Below are 19,889 nucleotides of genomic sequence, written 5' to 3' on the forward strand. Positions count from 1 at the left end.
TTTCATCTTTGTGCTCGCTCACGCCCCAAGCACTCAAACCCATATTCACTCCATCCTTTCGTCTGAAATTCAGTCCCCCTCTTCTCGTGTCCCTTCAACTTTTAAAGCTCATTCCTTCATTTATCCAATTAATTTCAGCGCCAGCTTTTCAGTTTTCTTAACCATGCTCTTCTTATTTGCATACCTTTCTTACCATATCATTTCCTACTCGATCATCTCTCTTTACACCGCATACTCTCAAGTATTTGATTTTTCTCACATTTACTTTCTCCGTATATTCTCATCTAGAGCTAAAGCCTCGCACCATATAGCGGAGTGAAGACTATTGTTCCTTCAAACATGCCTGCTTTTGGCACTTCTAAATGCCGACCTCGCTTTAAACATATTCCTTATCGCTCTCAGGACCTTCGCCCCTTCCCCCACCTCATGCTTCTCTTCAGCTCCCAAGACTCCATTCGTTGCCATGGTCACTCCCATCTATCCGTAACACCTCATTTCCTCCAAGTTTTCTCTATTCAAACTCATTCCTCAACTAACCTGTCTCTCTTCAGTGTTAAAAATTATATGATAACCTTGCTTTGATTCACATTTGCTCCCAACTTTGTCCATTCTCACACTCTCCCATGTCTAGAAACCAACTTCTTCAGCTTCTCTCTTTAAATCTGCTACCAGTCCTGAGTTATCAGCAAACAAAAGATGACCTTCCATCCAGGCACTGTCACCCCCTCTAAACTGCATACATGCCCCTCTCTACAAGACCCTTGTATTTACCTTCCTCAGCACCCAATCCATATATAAATGAGATAGTCATAGTGACATCACACACCCCTGCCGCAGACCAGCCTTCACCTGGAAAACATTCAATCATTCTGTGTTCGCACACACGCCTAACTCTCTTGACAGAACCTTCTTACTCCATCAAATATATTTCTTCCTACACCAGAGAGCATCTCTCCCAGTTTAACTATATGCTTTCTCTAGATCCATAAATGCCGCATGTATATCCCTCTATTCCTCTAATCACTTTTCACAACCGTTCTTCAAAGCAAACGCCCGATCAACGTATCCTGTATACCACTGATGCAACTACCTTGTTCCTCACCGTACAACTCACCAAGTACACGCAATAAACTTACCCATCTCTAAGACGAACAATTATCTTCATCCCTCATGCCTTTATACAGCGAAACTACACATGCATTCCTCCAGTCCTCAAGCACCTAACATGATCCCCACAGACATACTGAAAATCCAAACTAACTAGGCAACAAGTACCTTACCTTTTACTAATAGCTGGTACGATTGGGCTTTTCTTTTGACCAATCAAGCCATACATCCGAGGCAGGAACCCTCCCCTTGATAAGTAAAAGTCACACTTCCCTTGCAATGAAGAGAGAAAAGAAATTTGTAAAGTAATTATATGTAGGCATAGGCATGAATATACGAATAAGTCATGCAATCTTCAATTAGTTCATGGTACGGAATAAATGTGAATAAGAGCAAGGTTATTAGGTACAGTACGGTTGAGGGTCAAGTCAATTCGGAGGTAAGTTTGAATGGAGAAAAACCGGAGGAAGTGAAGTGTTTTAGATATCTGGGGGTGGATTTGGCAGCGGATGGAACCATGGAAGCGGATTTGAATCAGAGGGTGGGGGAGGGGCGAAAATTCTGGGAGCCATGAAGAAAATGTGGAAGTCGAGAACATTATCTCGTAAAGCAAAAATGGGTATGTTTGAAGGAATAGTGGTTCCAACAATGTTGTATGGTTGTGAGGCGTGGGCTATGGATAGAGTTGTGCGCAGGAGGGTGGATGTGCTGGAAATGAGATGTTTGAGGACAATATGTGGTGTAAGGTGGTTTGATTGAGTAAGTAATAATAGGGCAAGAGAGATGCGTGGTAATAACAAGAGTGTGGTTGAGATAGCAGAAGAGGGTGTTTTGAAATGGTTTGGTCACATGGAGAGAATGAGTGAGGAAAGATTGACCAAGAGGATATATGTGTCAGGGGTGGAGGGAACGAGGAGAAGTGGGAGACAAAATTGGTGGTGGAAAGATGGAATGAAAAAGATTTTGAGTGATCGGGGCCTGAACATTCAGGAGGGTGAAGGGCGTGCAAGGAATAGAGTGAATTAGAACGATGTGGTATACCGGGGTCCACGTGCTGTCAATGGATTGAAGCAGGGCATGTGAAGCATCTGGGGTAAACCATGGAAAGTTCTGTGGGGCCTGGATGTGGATAGTTAGCTGTGGATGACAGCTAGAGACTGAGTGTGAACGAATGGGGACTTTGTTGTGTTTTCCTAGCGCTACCTCTCACACATGAGGGGTGAGGGGTTTGTTATTTCATGTGTGGCGAGGTGGCGATGTAAAGGCAGACAGTGTGAATTATGTACATGTGTATGTATATATATGAATACGTTGAGATGTATAGGTATGTATATTTTGCGTGTGTGGACGTGTATGTATATACATGTGTATTTGGGCGGGTTGGGCCATTCTTTCGTCTGTTTCCTTGCGCTACCCCGCTAACGCGGGAGAAAGCGACAAAGCAAAATAAAAGAAAATATATATATATATATATATATATATATATATATATATATATATATATATATATATATATATATATATATATATATACGCATGCACATAATTCATACTTGTTGCCTCTATACATTTCCGTTGCCACCCCGCCACGCATAGAATTCTACATGTCCAGGCCCCGTTCACTCCAAATCTTTTTCACTCCATCTTTCCACCTCCAATTTCGTCTCCCACTTTTCCTTGTTCTCTCCACCTCTAACATATATATCCTTTTTTGTCAATCTCTCCTCACTCATTCTCCCCATGTAGCAAAACCATTTCAAGACACATTCTACTGCTCTCTCAACCATACTCCTTTCATTACTACACATATCCCTTATCCTTTCATTACTTACCCAATCAATCCACCTCACACCACATATTCTCTTCAAACATCTCATTTCCAACACATACGCCCTCCTCCGCACAACTCTATCTATAGCCCATGCTTCGCAACCATATAACGATGTTGGAACCATTATTCCTTGAAATATACCCATTTTTGCTTTCCGAGATAATGTTCCCGCCTTCCACACTTTTTCAACTTTCCCAGAACTTTCGCCCCCTCCCCCACCCTGCGACTCACTTCCACTCCCAGTTTTTCTCCATTCAAACTTACCAGCAATTGACTTGTCCCTCAACCCTACTGTACTTAATAGCCTTGGTCTCATTCACATTTACTCTCAGCTTTCTTCTTTGACACACTTTACCAAAGTCAGTCATTAGCTTCTGCACTTTCTTACCCAAATCAGCCACCAGCGCTGTATCATTACCGAAGAACAACTGACTCACTTCCCAAGCTCTTTCATCCACAACAGACTGCATACTTGCCCCTCTCTCCAAAGCTCTTGCATTCCCCTCCCGAACAACCTCAGCCATAAACAAATTAACAACCATGGAGACATCACGCACCCCTGCCGCAAACTGACATTCAATGAGAACCAATTACTTTCCTCTCTTCCTATTCGTACACATGCTTTACATCCTCGATAAAATCTTTTCACTGCTTATAACAACTTGCCTCCCACACCATATATTCTTAATACCTTAATAGCTTGGTGTCTCTCCGAGACAACGTTCTCGCCTTCCACACATTTTTCAACGCTACCAGAACCTTCGCCCCTTCCCCGATCCTCTGACTTACTTCCGCTTCCATGATTCTATCGGCTACTAGATCCACTCCCAGACATCTAAAACACTTCATTTTCTCCAGTTTTCTCCATTCAAACTTGCCTCCCAATTGACTAGCTCGTCAATCCTACTGTACCTAATAACCTTGCTTTTATTCACATTTCCTCTCAATTTTCTTTTTTCACAAACTTTACCAAACTCAGTCATCAACTTCTGCAGTTTCTCACATGAATCAGCCCCCGTTGCTCTATCATCGGCGAACAACAACTGACTCACTTCCCAAGCTCTCTCATCCACAACAGATTGCATAGATGCCCCTCTCTCCAAAACTCTTGCATTCACCTCCCTAACAAACAAATTAAACAACCATGGAGACATCATGCACCCCTGCCGGAAACCGACATTCATTGGGAACCAATCAATTTCCCCTCTTCCTACTCGTACACGTGCCTTACATCCTTGATAAAAACCTATCACTGCTTCCAGCAGCCTACCTCCCACACCATATACTCTTAATACCTTCCAGAGAGCATCTCTATCAACTCTATCATATGCCCTCTCCATATCCATAAATGCTGCATACAATCCATCCCTAGGGAGAGGGGAGAAAGAATGCTTCCCACGCATTCCGCGCTTGCCGTAGAAGGCGAAGAAGAGCAAGGTTATTAGGTTCAGTGGGGTTGAGAAGCAAGTAAATTGGGATGTAAGTTTGAATAGAGAAAAATTCGAGGAAGTGAAGTGTTTCAGATATCTGGGAATGAACTAAACTACGAATGGAAGCATGGACGTGGAAGTGTATCCAAGGATGGGAGAGGGGATGAAGGTTCTGGGAACGATGAAGAGTATATGGAAAGAGAACGTTATCTCGGAGAGGAAAAATGGGTATGTTTGAAGGAAAGGTAGTTCCAACAGCATTACATGGTTGCAGGCATAGGTTACAGATAAGGTTATATGGAGGAGGGTGGATGTGTTGGAAATAAAATGTTTGAGGTCTATAAGTGTTGTGAACTGGGTTCATCGAGTAAGTAATGAAAAGGTAAGAGAGATGCGTGGTAATAAAATGAGTGTGGTTGATAGTGCAGAAGAGGGAGTATTGAAATGGTTTGGATATATGGAGAGAATGTGTGAAGAAAAGTTGACAAAGAGGATATATATGTCAAAGGTGGGGGGAACAAGTAGAAGCGGAAGGCCAAATTGGAGGTGTAAGGAACTAGCGAAAACGATTTTGAACGATCGGGTCCTGTACATACAAGAGGGTGAAAGTCGTGCAAGGAATAGTGTGGATTAGAACGACATAGTATATCGTGGTCAACATGCCGTCTATGGACTGAACCATGACATGTGAAACATCTCTGGTAAACCATGGAAAGGTCTGTGAATCTTGGATGTGGAGAGGAAGCTGTGTTTTCGGTGTATCACAGTTATGGCTTGCGCAAAGATGCTTGTGGCATGAGAAGCGTGGTAGGTGGGCAGATTAGAAAGGGTAGTGAGTGGTGGGAAGAAGTAAGATTATCAGTGAAAGAGAAGAGAGAGGCATTTGGACGAATTTTGCAGGGAAATAGTGCAAATGTCTGGGAGATGTATAAAAGAAAGAGGCAGGAGGTCAAGAGAAAGGTGCAAGAAGTGAAAAAGAGGGGGAATGAGAGTTGGGGTGAGAGAGTATCATTAAAGTTTAGGAATGATTAAAAGATGTTTTGGAAGAGGGTAAAAAAAGTGCGTAAGACAAGGAAACAAATGAGAACATCAGTGAATGGGTCTAATGGGGAGGTGATAACAAGTAGTGGTGATGTGAGGAATAGATGGAGTGAGTATATAGGGTGTTTTGGTCGAGGTGGTGTGCAAAGTGAGCGGGTTTGGGAGAATGATTTGGTAGACAGAGAAGAAGTAGTAAAAGCTTTGCAAAAGATGAAAGCCGGCAAGGCAGCAGGTTTGGATGGCATTGCAGTGGAATTTATTAAAAAATGGGTGACTGTATTGCTGACTGGTTGGTAAGATTATTCAATGTATGTACCACTCATGGTGAGGTGCCTGAGGATTGGCGGAATGCTTGCATAGTTTCATTGTACAAAGGCAAAGAAGATAAAAGTGAGTGCTCAAATTACAGAGGTATAAGTCTGTTGAGTATTCCTGGCAAATCATATGGGAGGGTAATGATTGAGAGGATGAAGGCATGTACAGAGCATCAGATTGGGGAAGAGCAGTGTGGTTTCAGAAGTGGTAGAGGATGTGTGGATCAGGTGCTTGCTCTGAGGAATGTATGTGAGAAATACTTGGAAAAGCAAATAGATTTGTATGTAGCATTTATGGATCTGGAGAAGGCATATGATAGAGTTGATATATATACTCCGTAGAAGGTATTAAGAAAATATGGTGTGGGAGGCAAGTTGTTAGAAGCAGTGAAAAGTTTTTATCGAGGATGTAAGGCACGTGTACGTGTAGGAAGAGAATAAAGTGATTGGATCTCAGTGAATGTTGGTTTGTGGCAGGGGTGCGTGATGTCACCATGGTTGTTTAATTTGTTTATAGATGGGTTTGTTAGGAAGGTGAATGCAAGAGCTTTGGAAAGAGGGGCAAGCATGCAGTCTGTTGTGGATGAGAGAGCATGAGAAGTGAGTCAGTTGTTGTTCGCTGATGATACAGTGCTGGTGGCTGATTCGGGTGAGAAACTACAGAAGCTGGTGACTGAGTTTGGTAAAGTGTGTGAAAGAAGAAAGCTGAGAGGAAATGTGAGTAAGAGCGAGATTATTACGTACCGTAGTGTTGAAGGACAAGTAAATTGGAAGGTAAGTTTGCATGGAGAAAAACTGGAGGAAGTGAAGTGTTTTAGATATCTGGGAGTGGATTTGGCAGCGGATGGAACCATGGAAGCGGAAGTGGATCATAGGGTGGGGGAGGAGGCGAACGTTCGAGGAGCGTTGAAAAATGTGTGGAAGTCGAGAACATTATCTCGGAAAGCAAAAATGGGTATGTTTGAAGGAATAGTGGTTCCAACAATGTTGTATGGTTGCGAGGCGTGGGCTATGGATAGAGTTGTGCGCAGGAGGGTGGATGTGCTGGAAATGAGATGTTTGAGGACAATGTGTGGTGTGAGGTGGTTTGATTGAGTAAGTAACGAAAGGGTAAGAGAGATGTGTGGAAATAAAAAGAGCGTGGTTGAGAGAGCAGAAGAGGGTGTTTTGAAATGGTTTGGTCACATGGAGAGAATGAGTGAGGAAAGATTGACCAAGAGGATATATGTGTCGGAGGTGGAGGGAACGAGGAGAAGTGGGAGACCAAATTGGAGGTGGAAAGATGGAGTGAAAAAGATTTTGTGTGATCGGGGCCTGAACATGCAGGAGGGTGAAAGGAGGGCAAGGAATAGAGTGAATTGGATCGATGTGGTATACCGGGGTTGACGTGCTGTCAGTGGATTGAATCAGGGCATGTGAAGCGTCTGGGGTAAACCATGGAAAGCTGTGTAGGTATGTATATTTGCGTGTGTGGACGTGTATGTATATCCATGTGTATGGGGGTGGGTTGGGCCATTTCTTTCGTCTGTTTCCTTGCGCTACCTCGCAAACGCGGGAGACAGCGACAAAAAAAAAAATACATATATATATATATATATATATATATATATATATATATATATATATATATATATATATATATATATATATAATATGCTTGTGTTTATGTAACTGTAAATTGAGTATAGTACCTCTGCGAGAAAATTCTATGCTTAACAGGAACTTCGTGAGAGTTTCCGCTTCAATTAGGACATGGTCGCCTTGACTCACAAGAGTGTCGATGTAATGAGCGAATTCCCCTATCCTCACGAACAAGGTGCGTCCTCCCTTCTCCGCATCCGCTACTTCTTTATATATGCCAAAGTCCACGGACTTGATGAAAGAGAGTGATATGATATATATATATATATATATATATATATATATATATATATATATATATATATATATATATATATGTGTGTGTGTGTGTGTAGATTTTAATTATCACTACTTTGTTGCAAGTTACATGTTTGAAATTTATGCATCTGATGATCCAAATAATTTTTCTCTGGAAATTTACTTCGAGTTCAAAAAGAAATATAAAATTGCTGTCATTATTGAACTTCAGATGACCACCGATACCTATATTTTCCTGATTCAGATCGTAATTACCCAATCATCTATTCAGTGACTAGAATTTTCTATCTGACTGGTAAGAAGAAATGAATTGATCATTCTATATCTAGTTGATATATACAATGCAAAAGCGAAGGAACGCTTCAATTGCTGACACGAAAGTAGTGAGCATTGGTTGAGTTGCTTTGCCATATCATGGTCACTGACGTATCGTCCAGCACGTCCCGGAGGGTCTGGTATGGTTGTGGGATGTGTCTCACGGCTAGAAGGGACATGAGGTTGCTGGCGTAGCTTCGTGTTAACACCAGCGTCGTCATCATCCACAGCAGCAACATGGCTCGTTCCCACCATCGCTTCCCAGCCAACCTGATGCCTGAAGGAACGAGAGGGTGTCATCTTTTAACAGATTAACGTTCTTGGCTAACTGCTTTAAATGAGGCTCATTCTCAGTGACGTTCTGTGATCTATGAATATTTTAGTTTCATCTCGTTAATCAAATAATTACGTACCTTTGCTCAGTCTAAATACATCTCTACGTATGATTTTCGTATTTTTCAGTGATCCAGGTACAATTATCTGCTCCAGTGACTTCACATTTACAAATTATTCGAAACCAATTCATCAAAAAGTCTATTTGTCCCCATGACCTACTCTGTTGCAATAGAATCCGGATGAACTGAAAGGCTTTTCCAGACCACGCTCCATGTCCTTCCTCATCTTCAGGCAAGCATGAAGATAACAGGAACACCGAAGTAAGCACCACCAGCAGCGCCGTCAGGATGGCCGCCCACACCAGTGGTGCGAGCGGCAGCAGGAAGCCCCACGGGTCCACCTCTGGCCGTCCTCGACCTGCTATAATCCTTGTGTTTTCTATACCTATCGGCCAAGTAAAGTCCACCGCCTCGGCTCGACTGGGATTGAAACTGTACGGGCCCAGTCCTATGTCCGCTTCCTGTATGTAAATAGAGACAGCATCAGCATATCATCATCACTAAGAAAATGTGAATGGTCTCAAATTAGTTTATAATTCTCCTAGTGCAGATAATGGTAACCGTATGAGAGAAATAAGGAGCACACGTGATTGAGACAACTTTCAAAGAGCTAAAGACAAACTTCAACGTTAGTTAGTGGTTTTATATATGAACCTTAACCAATCAAATGCAAGATAATGGAAATAGGACAGAGAAAAGCCATGTCAGACTTCGGGTATCAGTTTCCAAAGGGTAAATAGCTACTAGAATCTGCTCGTGAAACGGACTTGGAATGCGATTTGGTACCAGATCTATCAAAGAATTATTATTGGAGTTGGGAAGGAGGTAAATATACACTGAAGATAAAGAATATAGCATAACTCTAAGAACCTGAGCCAAATACTAGAAAGGAAAGTTTGCGGACATTTTTGAAACAGGATCAGAAAAGGAATCACAAATCAGGTCATCTTAATGATTACGAAGTCTAAGCTCCTAAGTTAACTTTGTGATATCAATAGTGCAACTTTCCTTGAATGGAGGAGGAAGGAAGCTACTGAAAATGACAACTAAAAACCATGACGAGAAAGGAGTCAAAGATGTGAAAAACTTTTTAAAGGGATAATGATCGTAATGATGACACTCCGTAGCGTCCTGCGTGTTGCCACATTACACTTACCTCGCTCAGCTCCATAGATTCCACGTTGGACTGAAACTCGTCGTCCGACTTGGTGCTTCATTACACTTACCTCCCTCATCACCATGCCCACCATGCCCGACCAGGATCCATCGTCCTGTTTTGACCCCCAAATCTTGTCAAGAGGCCGTACGAAGACGTAACTGGCGAACACAGGAACGTACTTGAAACATAATGATTCCTATTTATATTCTTAATATGCTTATAATTAGCAGTTTAAAATATACATCTTAGTTACACCTTGTTAGAATGATGAAAGACATATTCACTTTTTCTATGAAATTCAGTAAAGACAATGGGACTCTAATTCCACTTACACCCAAATGATCACTTAAAACGGTTTTTTTCTACTGTTTTAAGTTTACGTTGAATTTTTTTCTTTTCTTTTGCACACACACACACACACACACACACACACACACACACGCAAGGAGTGTGTCATACACATACCGTACTGATGACAGACGTAAACACCGAAGAACAATTATCCAACCATAGTGCATCATGATGGGCCAAGAATGCATTTGGGAATCTGGACTCCAAGGATATCGGCTTCCCGGAGGTCAAGTGTGTGTTGCTGATATTAGATTCCAACGCTCATGGACATCCGATGTTTGTACATAACAGAACTTCGAACCTTTCCAGTACAAGGTCGATAAAAATCCAGAATGATATGGAATTCTTTAGTACCTCTATACATTTTGTGCTGATTATCACCTTCACCTCAGACTGTATATACATCCATCTCTCTCGACTCTCTTAAAGTTTATCCCTTGGGATAGGGGAAAAAGAATACTTCCCACGTATTCCCTGCGTGTCGTAGAAGGCGACTAAAATGGGAGGGAGCGGGGGGCTGGAAATCCTCCCCTCTTGTTTTTTTTTTTTTTATAATTTTCCAAAAGAAGGAACAGAGAAGGAGGCCAGGTGAGGATATTCCCTCAGAGGCCCAGTCCTCTGTTCGTAACGCTACCTTGCTAATGCGGGAAATGGCGAATAGTTTGAAAGAAAGAATATATATATATATATATATATATATATATATATATATATATATATATATATATATATATATATATATATATATATATATATATATATATACATATATTGTCCCTGGGGATAGGGGAGAAAGAATACTTCTCACGTATTCCCTGCATCTCGTAGAAGGCGACTAAAAGGGAAGGGAGCGGGGGGCTGGAAATCCTCCCCTTTCGTTTTTAATTTTCCAAAAGAAGGAACAGAGAAGGGGGCCAAGTGAGGATATTCCCTCAAAGGCTCATTCCTCTGTTCTTAACGCTACCTCGCTAACGCGGGAAATGGCAAATAGTATAAAAAAAAAGAATATGTATATATATATATATATATATATATATATATATATATATATATATATATATATATATATATATATATATATATTTATTTATATATATTATCCCTTGGGATAGGGGAGAAAGAATACTTCCCACGCATTCCTCGCGTGTCGTAGAAGGCGACTAAAGGGGACGGGAGCGGGGGCCAGAAACCCTCCCCTCCTTGTATTTTGACTTTCTAAAAGGGGAAACAGAAGAAGGAGTCACGCGGGGAGTGCTCATCCTCCTCGAAGGCTCAGATTGGGGTGTCTAAATGTATGTGGATGTAACCAAGATGAGAAAAAAGGAGAGGTAGGTAGTATGTTTGAGGAAAGGAGCCTGGATGTTTTGGCTCTGAGTGAAACGAAGCTCAAGGGTAAAGGGGAAGAGTGGTTTGGGAATGTCTTGGGAGTAAAGTCAGGGGTTAGTGAGAGGACAAGAGCAAGGGAAGGCGTAGCAGTACTCCTGAAACAGGAGTTGTGGGAGTATGTGATAGAGTGTAAGAAAGTAAATTCTAGATTGACATGGGTTGATGAAGAGAGATGGGTGATTATTGGTGCATATGCATCTGGGCATGAGAAGAAAGATCATGAGAGGCAAATGTTTTGGGAGCAGCTGAATGAGTGTGCTAGTGGTTTTGATGCAAAAGACCGGATTATAGTGATGGGTGATTGAATGCAAAGGTGAGTAATGTGGCAGTTGAGGGAATAATTGGTATACATGGGATGTTCAGTGTTGTAAATGGAAATGGTAAAGAGCTTGTGGATTTGTGTGCTGAGAAAGGACTAGTGATGGGGAATACCTGGTTTAAAAACAGAGATATACATAAGCATACGTGTGTAAGTAGGAGAGATGGCCAGAGAGCGTTATTGGATTACGTGTTAAATGATAGGCGCGCGAAAGAGAGACTTTTGTATGTTAATGTGCTGAGAGATGCAACTGGAGGGATGTCTGATCATTATCATCTGGAGGCGAAGGTGAAGATTTGTAGAAGTTTTCAGAAAAGAAGAGAGAATGTTGGGGTGAAGAGAGTGGTGAGAGTAAGTGGGCTTGGGAAGGAGACCTGTGTGAGGAAGTACCAGGAGAGACTGAGTACAGAATGGAAAAAGGTGACAACAAAGGAGGTAAGGGGAGTGGGGGAGGAATGGGATGTATTTAGGGAAGCAGTGATGGCTTGCGCAAAAGATGCTTGTGGCACGAGAAGCGTGGGAGGTGGGTTGATTAGAAAGGGTAGCGAGTGGTGGGATGAAGAAGTAGAACTATTAGTGAAAGAGAAGAGAGAGGCATTTGGACAATTTTTGCAGGGAAAAAATTCAAATGAGTGGGAGATGTATAAAAGAAAGAGACAGGAGGTCAAGAGAAAGGTGCGAGAGGTGAAAAAGAGGGCAAATGAGAGTTGGGGTGAGAGAGTATCATTACATTTTAGGGAGAATAAAAAGATGTTTTGGAAGGAGGTAAATAAAGTGCGTAAGACAAGGGAGCAAATGGGAACTTCAGTGAAGGGGGCTAATGGGGAGGTGATAACAAGTAGTGATGATGTGAGAAGGAGATGGAGTGAGTATTTTAGAGGTTTGTTGAATGGGTTTGATGATATAGCGGCAGATATAGGGTGTTTTGGTCGAGGTGGTGTGCAAAGTGAGAGGGTTAAGGAGTATGATTTGATAAACAGAGAAGAGGTAGTAAAAGCTTTGCGGAAGATGAAAGCCGGCAAGGCAGCGGGTTTGGATGGTATTGTAGTAGAATTTATTAGAAAATGGGGTGTCTGTATTTTTGACTGGTTGGTAAGGTTATTTAATGTATGTATTATTCATGGTGAAATGCCTGAGCATTGGCGGAATGATTGCATAGTGCCATTGTACAAAGGCAAAGGGGATAAGAGTGAGTGCTCAAATTACAGAGGTATATGTTTGTTGAGTATTCCTGGTATATTATATGGGAGGGTATTGATTGAGAGGGTGAAGGCATGTACAGAGCATCAGATTGGGGAAGAGCAGTGTGGTTTCAAAAGTGGTAGAAGATGTGTGGATCAGGTGTTTGCTTTGAAGAATGTATGTGAGAAATACTTCGAAAAGCAAATGGATTTGTATGTAGCATTTGTATGGATCTGGAGAAGGCATATGATAGAGTTGATAGTGATGCTCTGTGGAAAGTATTAAGAATATATGGTGTGGGAGGCAAGTTGTTAGAAGCAGTGAAAAGTTTTTATCGAGGATGTAAGGCATGTGTACGTGTAGGAAGAGAGGAAAGTGATTGGTTCTCAGTGAATGTAGGTGTGCGGCAGGGGAGTGTGATGTCTCCATGGTTGCTTAATTTGTTTTTGGATGGAGTTGTTGGGGATGTGAATGCAAGAGTTTTGGAAAGAGGGGCAAGTATGCAGTCTGTTGTGGATGAGAGAGCTTGGGAAGTGAGTCAGTTGTTGGTCGCTGATGATACAGCGCTGATGGCTGATTCATGTGAGAAACTGCAGAAGCTGGTGACTGATTTTGGTAAAGTGTGTGAAAGAAGAAAGTTAAGAGAAAATATAAATAAGAGCAAGGTTATTAGGTACAGTAGGGTTGAGGGTCAAGTCAACTGGGAGGTAAGTTTGAATGGAGAAAAACTGGAGGAAGTAAAGTGTTTTAGATATCTGGGAGTGGATCTGGCAGTGGACGGAACCATGGAAGCGGAAGTGAATCATAGGGTGGGGGAGGGGGATAAAATTCTGGGAGACTTGAAGAATGTGTGGAAGTCGAGAACATTATCTCGGAAAGCAAAAATGGCTATGTTTGAAGGAATAGTGGTTCCAACAATGATGTATGGTTGCGAGGCGTGGGATATGGATAGAGTTGTGCGGAGGAGGGTGGATGTGCTGGAAATGAGATGTTTGAGGACAATATGTAGTGTGAGGTGGTTTGATCGAGTAAGTAATATAAGGGTAAGAGAGATGTGTGGAAATGAAAAGAGTGTGGTTGAGAGAGCAGAAGAGGGTGTTTTGAAATGGTTTGGTCACATGGAGAGAATGAGTGAGGAAAGATTGACCAAGAGAATATATGTGTCAGAGGTGGAGGGAACGAGGAGAAGTGGGAGACCAAATTGGAGGTGGAAAGATGAAGTGAAAAAGAGTTTGATTGATCGGGGCCTAAACACGTAGGAGGATGAAAGGCGGGCAAGGAATAGAGTGAATTGGAACGATATCGTATACCGGGGTCGACGTGCTCTCAATGTATTGAACCATGGCATTTGAAACGTCTAGGGTAAAGCATGGAAAGTTCTGTGGGGCCTGGATGTGGAAAGGGAGCTGTGGTTTCGGTCCATTATTACATGACAACTAGAGACTGAGTGTGAACGAATGGGGCCTTTGTTGTTTTTTCCTAGCGCTACCTCGCACATATGAGGGGGAGGGGGTTGTTATTCCATGTGTGGCGGGGTGGCGATGGGAATAAATAGAGGCAGAGAGTATAAGTGTGTACATGTGTATATATGTATGTCTGTGTGTGTATATATATGTGTACATTGAGATGTATAGGTATGTATATTTGCGTGTGTGGATGTGTATGTATATACATGTGTATGTGGGTGGGTTGGGCCATTCTTTCGTCTGTTTCCTTGCGCTACCTCGCATACGCGGGAGACAGCGACAAAGCTAAATAAATAATTAAAAAAAGAATGTATACATATATATATATATATATATATATATATATATATATATATATATATATATATATATATATATATATATATATATATATATATATATAAATATATATATGTATATATATATATATATATATATATATATATATATATATATATATATATATATATATATATATATATATATATATATATATATATATATTAGTATAATTTATGATTTTCATCCAAAAACCTGATCAAAACAAAGCGTATAAATCATACGTGAAATTCAAGCTTCTGGCGACATATTCCAGAAGATCCGCCATGTATCCCTTGAACCAAAGGCGTTGTCCTCCAGGCGCTGTTGGATCCATCTTCATCACAGCCTTGTGGAATGGAAATTCCTCTGAAGATACCACAATCTTCGGTTTGTGAGGGAATCTGACGGAATAATAAATGTATGAGTCCAATAGTCTTTCCTGTTGTTGGTGAATATATACCTGGAACTTCAGTATTACTTTCTTTATACTAGCTTGGACAACAGAGACAACGGATCAATGCCACACACATATTTATTTATATATATATATATATATATATATATATATATATATATATATATATATATATATATATTATTCCTGGGGATAGGGGAGAAAGAGAACTTTCCACGTATTCCATGCGTGTCGTCGAAGGCGACTTAAAGGGAAGGGAGAGGCTGGCCGGAAATCCTCCCCTTTCATTTTTTTTTTCTTAATTTTCCAGAATAAGGAACAGAGCAGGGGGCCTGATGAGGATATTTCCTCAAAGGCCCAGTCCTCTGTTCTTAACGCTACCTCACTAGTGCGGGAAATGGCGAATACAATGAAAGAAAAGATATATATATATATATGCATGCAACAATCACTACTGGAAAGAGAAAATTTTAACGGTGTTTGATTTCGTTGATTACATCCTCAGACAGAGTGGGGAAGATACATGTACCGATGTCCTTAATTCTTTAGTGGTATAATATTAAGAAGTATTCCCTAGAATAATCCTGTCCACACATAATGTAAGGAGAGGAAGGTCAAATGTCAGGTTACATGATTGGTCCCCAACTGCACTCCACGGGAATTATGATGCCGCGCCTCACTGGATCGCTGTTTCCCAAGTCAAAAAGGTAACGCCAGGAAATAGGGGGAGAAAGACACATCCAGTCACATACACACATGTGCACATATAAGCACGTACACATACATTTGGGGACATACATTCCTCGACACTTTCTGGTGGAGAACAGTGATACCTGGCAACCAAGGCGGAGTAAACATACAAAAAAATAGTATTTTTTTTTCATGAATAAACGAGCCGACGGTCGTGTAGAGTTGTAACGAATGTGATGATTGGCTGAAAAGAATGTCTCCTTATAATACTTTATATTCACTTGTATATAACTATACTAGTAGAGTATCAGTAAAGTTATATTTCATATATCGATGGAATATATAAGATCACGGACAAAGTAAACAGAGTATATTGCAAATAACCCAAAAACACTGAGTCTGTCATCATCATGCATCCGACACCGCACCCGTTGTGGAGGCAACTTGATGGGGGTAAAATATGTTTCTGAACCATAGTATATGTTCTGTGGAAATGAATAAGGATATATTGAAATAAATAGAACCACTGAAACCATATTCATCCTATATAAGGTTTGATGTTCCTCTATTCTGCCGTACAGCTGGCTACGCCACTTACACACACACACACACACACACACACACACACACACACATACAAACACACACACACACACACACACATACACACACAGAGCTGATATCATAACTGCATCGTAATCCCCACACTGATGCAACAGCTGCCTCGACATCTTTACTCTTATATACTATCCTAAATCAGCATCTCCACACCTACTGTGTATGGGATAGGTCTAGATAATCTCGATTATGATGCTTACAGAATGTGAACAGAACAGTCTTCAGACAACAGGTTAGTTTCCTCATCATCGAGTTGAACAATAGCAGAAAATACGATTAAATACATAACCTGGAAAAGTTGCGTCATTCATAAACAAATGTAAAAGTGCTCGATTTTTCATCATCATTGCTTCAGTTAATCAGTAACTTGCAATTTCATTTTAATGAAAATATTTTCGTTAAACTGTTTGTCTGTAGCCAGATGGTTTTTCACTTTGAAAAACTATTTCCTTAGCTCATCCAATTGTATTTCATTTTATAGACATTTGATACTGAAAATGATTTTATTTCGAAATATCTTTATACTCGATAAAATGAACGAGGTAACCCTTGAAAATAAGATACGAATATAGACATTTATAGACGAATGTCAGTGTTTGAGGAAGCGACGTCAAAGCCAGGTGAGAACGAGGCTACTGGTCCATAATGGCGCACACACCACATGCCTGACCTGCACCATGGATTGTCGCCAAGCCAGAACTGTGGGTATAAGAGAGAGCGGCCGGGTTGTGAGGCGTTGGGTCCAAGAGCAAAGAAACATCGATCTTCTTTCGGGCTAATATAATCAGCACTTGGGCCCCAGCACAGGCCCCAATCACTCAAAATTTTCACTATATCCTTCCACCTCCAATTTAGTCTACCGCTTTTTCTTGTTCCCTCTACCTCTGACACATTTATCCTCTTTGTCATTATTTCCTTACCCATTCTTCCCATATGTCCAAACCACTTCAATACACCCTCCTCTGCTCGTTCAACCACACTCCTTTTATTTCCACACATCTCTTACCTTTTCATTACTTACTCGATCAAACCACCTCACACCACACATTGTCTTTAAACATTTAATTTCTAACAAATCCACCCTCCTCCGCACAACTCTATCTATAGCCCATGCCTCTCAACCATATAGCAGTATTGGAACTACTATTCCTTCAAACATATCCATTTTTGCTCTCCGAGATAATGTTCTCTCCTTCCATACATTCCTCTCTGCCAGAACCTTCGGCCTCTCCCCCATCCTATGACTCATTTTCGCTTCCATGGCTCCATTCGCTGCTAAATCCACTCCCAGGAATCTAAAACACTTCGCTTCCTCCAATTTTTCTCTGTTTAAACTTACATCCCAATGAACTTCTCCCTCGCACCTAAAGAAACTAATAACCTTGCTATTTTTCACATTTTCTTTCAGTTTTCTCCTTTCACACACTTTTTCGCCTTTTTCCACTCACTCTGACCCACAGTAAATAACATTGCTACCCCCTTCCTTAGCGAGGTAGCGCCAGAAAAAATACGAAGGAAGGCCACATCTGTTCACATCCATTCTCTAGCTGTCATATATATAATGCACGGAAACCACACCTCCCTATCCACATCCAGGCCCCACAGACCTTTCCTTGGTTTACCCCAGACGTCTCTTATTCCTTGGTCGGTATATGGATGGCACATCGACTCCAGTTCTCCATATTGTTCCAGTTCTCTGTATTTTGTGCAAGCCTGCATGTTCAGGGTTCGATCGCTCAAAACCTCTTCGCTCCATCTTTCCACCTCCATTTTGGTCTCTTGCTTCTCCTTGTTACCTCCACTCCTGACATATATATCCTCATTGCCAAGCATTCTAACGCATTCTGCTTGCCCAAGGGAGATACCCAGTCTTTCGACAAAACGCCTTGGGACTTTTGAATAGCTGCAACCAGGAGTCGAGAGTATACTTAAGATCCCTAGTGGTCTCTGAATGAGTTATGCTCAGCCAAATCACCTGCTTCAACGCTGAAGGTATGTTGATCATAAAGTTGTTAGTCTTTAAGGAATAAAGCAAAAATGTGTCTTATCACAAGGACAACCCTACAAATATGCACTTAATGGTGATTCTTGGCAAGTTTCTTGTCTTCGTCTATACTGTTATTTTCTTATGAAAATGAGATGTAAAATATCTTCTCAAATGAATTTTACCAAATATGCAGATTTTCTTAAAACTTAGAATGAATACTGGGTGGTGTTCTGAATATTGAAGATTATAATATCTATCTTACTTTTCCGTCCTCTGGATACATAAGCGCAACCACTTCATTGCACTGACTTGTGATATGGTAGCACGTGCTGACATTCACACCTCTTCCTAAATCCTCTAGAAGAATACAGGAAAGATTTTCCCTTATTCTTACCTGTTTAGATATACATGCTGATGACTGAAATGTATAAAGAATGATTGATTCACTTGAGCTAAATACCTTTAAGTAACCTACTATTACTAGGTACCCAGTTACTAAGACTTACGTGAAATTTTTACATTACTTAACGCCGTTTGATCATAAGATGTTTTCACACAGATTAGACCAGATACTGTACTTGGAAAATTTATCAGGGAAGAGTGGGAGATGGGTAGTGTGGATTAGGCCGCGCAGGGGAGACCAAGATCCAACCAGCAATGCCTTAGTTCTTGGGGCGTTGTATGGTAGATGGACGTACACGTTGCACCTGGAAATAAACAACGAACAAGTAAATATAATTTTCATACATGTATATATATATATATATATATATATATATATATATATATATATATATATATATATATATATATATATATATATATATATATATATATATATATTTTTTTTTTTTTTTTTTTTTTTTTTATACTTTGTCGCTGTCTCCCGCGTTTGCGAGGTAGCGCAAGGAAACAGACGAAAGAAATGGCCCAACCCCCCCCCCCCCATACACATGTACATACACACGTCCACACACGCAAATATTCATACCTACACAGCTTTCCATGGTTTACCCCAGACGCTTCACATGCCTTGATTCAATCCACTGACAGCACGTCAACCCCTGTATACCACATCGCTCCAATTCACTCTATTCCTTGCCCTCCTTTCACCCTCCTGCATGTTCAGGCCCCGATCACACAAAATCCTTTTCACTCCATCTTTCCACCTCCAATTTGGTCTCCCTCTTCTCCTCGTTCCCTCCACCTCCGACACATATATCCTCTTGGTCAATCTTTCCTCACTCATTCTCTCCATGTGCCCAAACCACTTCAAAACACCCTCTTCTGCTCTCTCAACCACGCTCTTTTTATTTCCACACATCTCTCTTACCCTTACGTTACTTACTCGATCAAACCACCTCACACCACACATTGTCCTCAAACATCTCATTTCCAGCACATCCATCCTCCTACGCACAACTCTATCCATAGCCCACGCCTCGCAACCATACAACATTGTTGGAACTACTATTCCTTCAAACATACCCATTTTTGCTTTCCGGGATAATGTTCTCGACTTCCACACATTTTTCAAGGCTCCCAAAATTTTCGCCCCCTCCCCCACCCTATGATCCACTTCCGCTTCCATGGTTCCATCCGCTGACAGATCCACTCCCAGATATCTAAAACACTTCACTTCCTCCAGCCTCTCACCATTCAA

General features: G+C 41.1%; 2 protein-coding genes across 2 annotated transcripts in view; one reads left to right on the top strand and one right to left on the bottom strand.

Annotated features, from left to right (window-relative positions):
• The window catches only part of LOC139758274 (probable glutamate receptor), a 355,157-nt gene that overhangs the window by 97,462 nt on the left and 237,806 nt on the right, over nt 1-19,889 (top strand). The window lies entirely within an intron of this gene.
• LOC139758244 (probable glutamate receptor) overlaps nt 1-19,889 on the bottom strand; it is a 30,436-nt gene that overhangs the window by 8,158 nt on the left and 2,389 nt on the right. Inside the window, exons 3-9 of the mRNA XM_071679455.1 lie at nt 18,805-18,933; nt 14,759-14,917; nt 9,559-9,649; nt 8,493-8,793; nt 7,997-8,214; nt 7,415-7,595; nt 1,281-1,380 (exon numbers count right to left, since the gene is read on the bottom strand). Of these exons, the coding sequence (XP_071535556.1) occupies nt 1,281-1,380; nt 7,415-7,595; nt 7,997-8,214; nt 8,493-8,793; nt 9,559-9,649; nt 14,759-14,917; nt 18,805-18,933 (1,179 nt within the window). The remainder of the gene's footprint in view (nt 1-1,280; nt 1,381-7,414; nt 7,596-7,996; nt 8,215-8,492; nt 8,794-9,558; nt 9,650-14,758; nt 14,918-18,804; nt 18,934-19,889) is intronic.

This window comes from Panulirus ornatus, chromosome 30 (genome assembly GCF_036320965.1).
Source record: "Panulirus ornatus isolate Po-2019 chromosome 30, ASM3632096v1, whole genome shotgun sequence".
Lineage (NCBI taxonomy): Eukaryota > Metazoa > Arthropoda > Malacostraca > Decapoda > Palinuridae > Panulirus > Panulirus ornatus.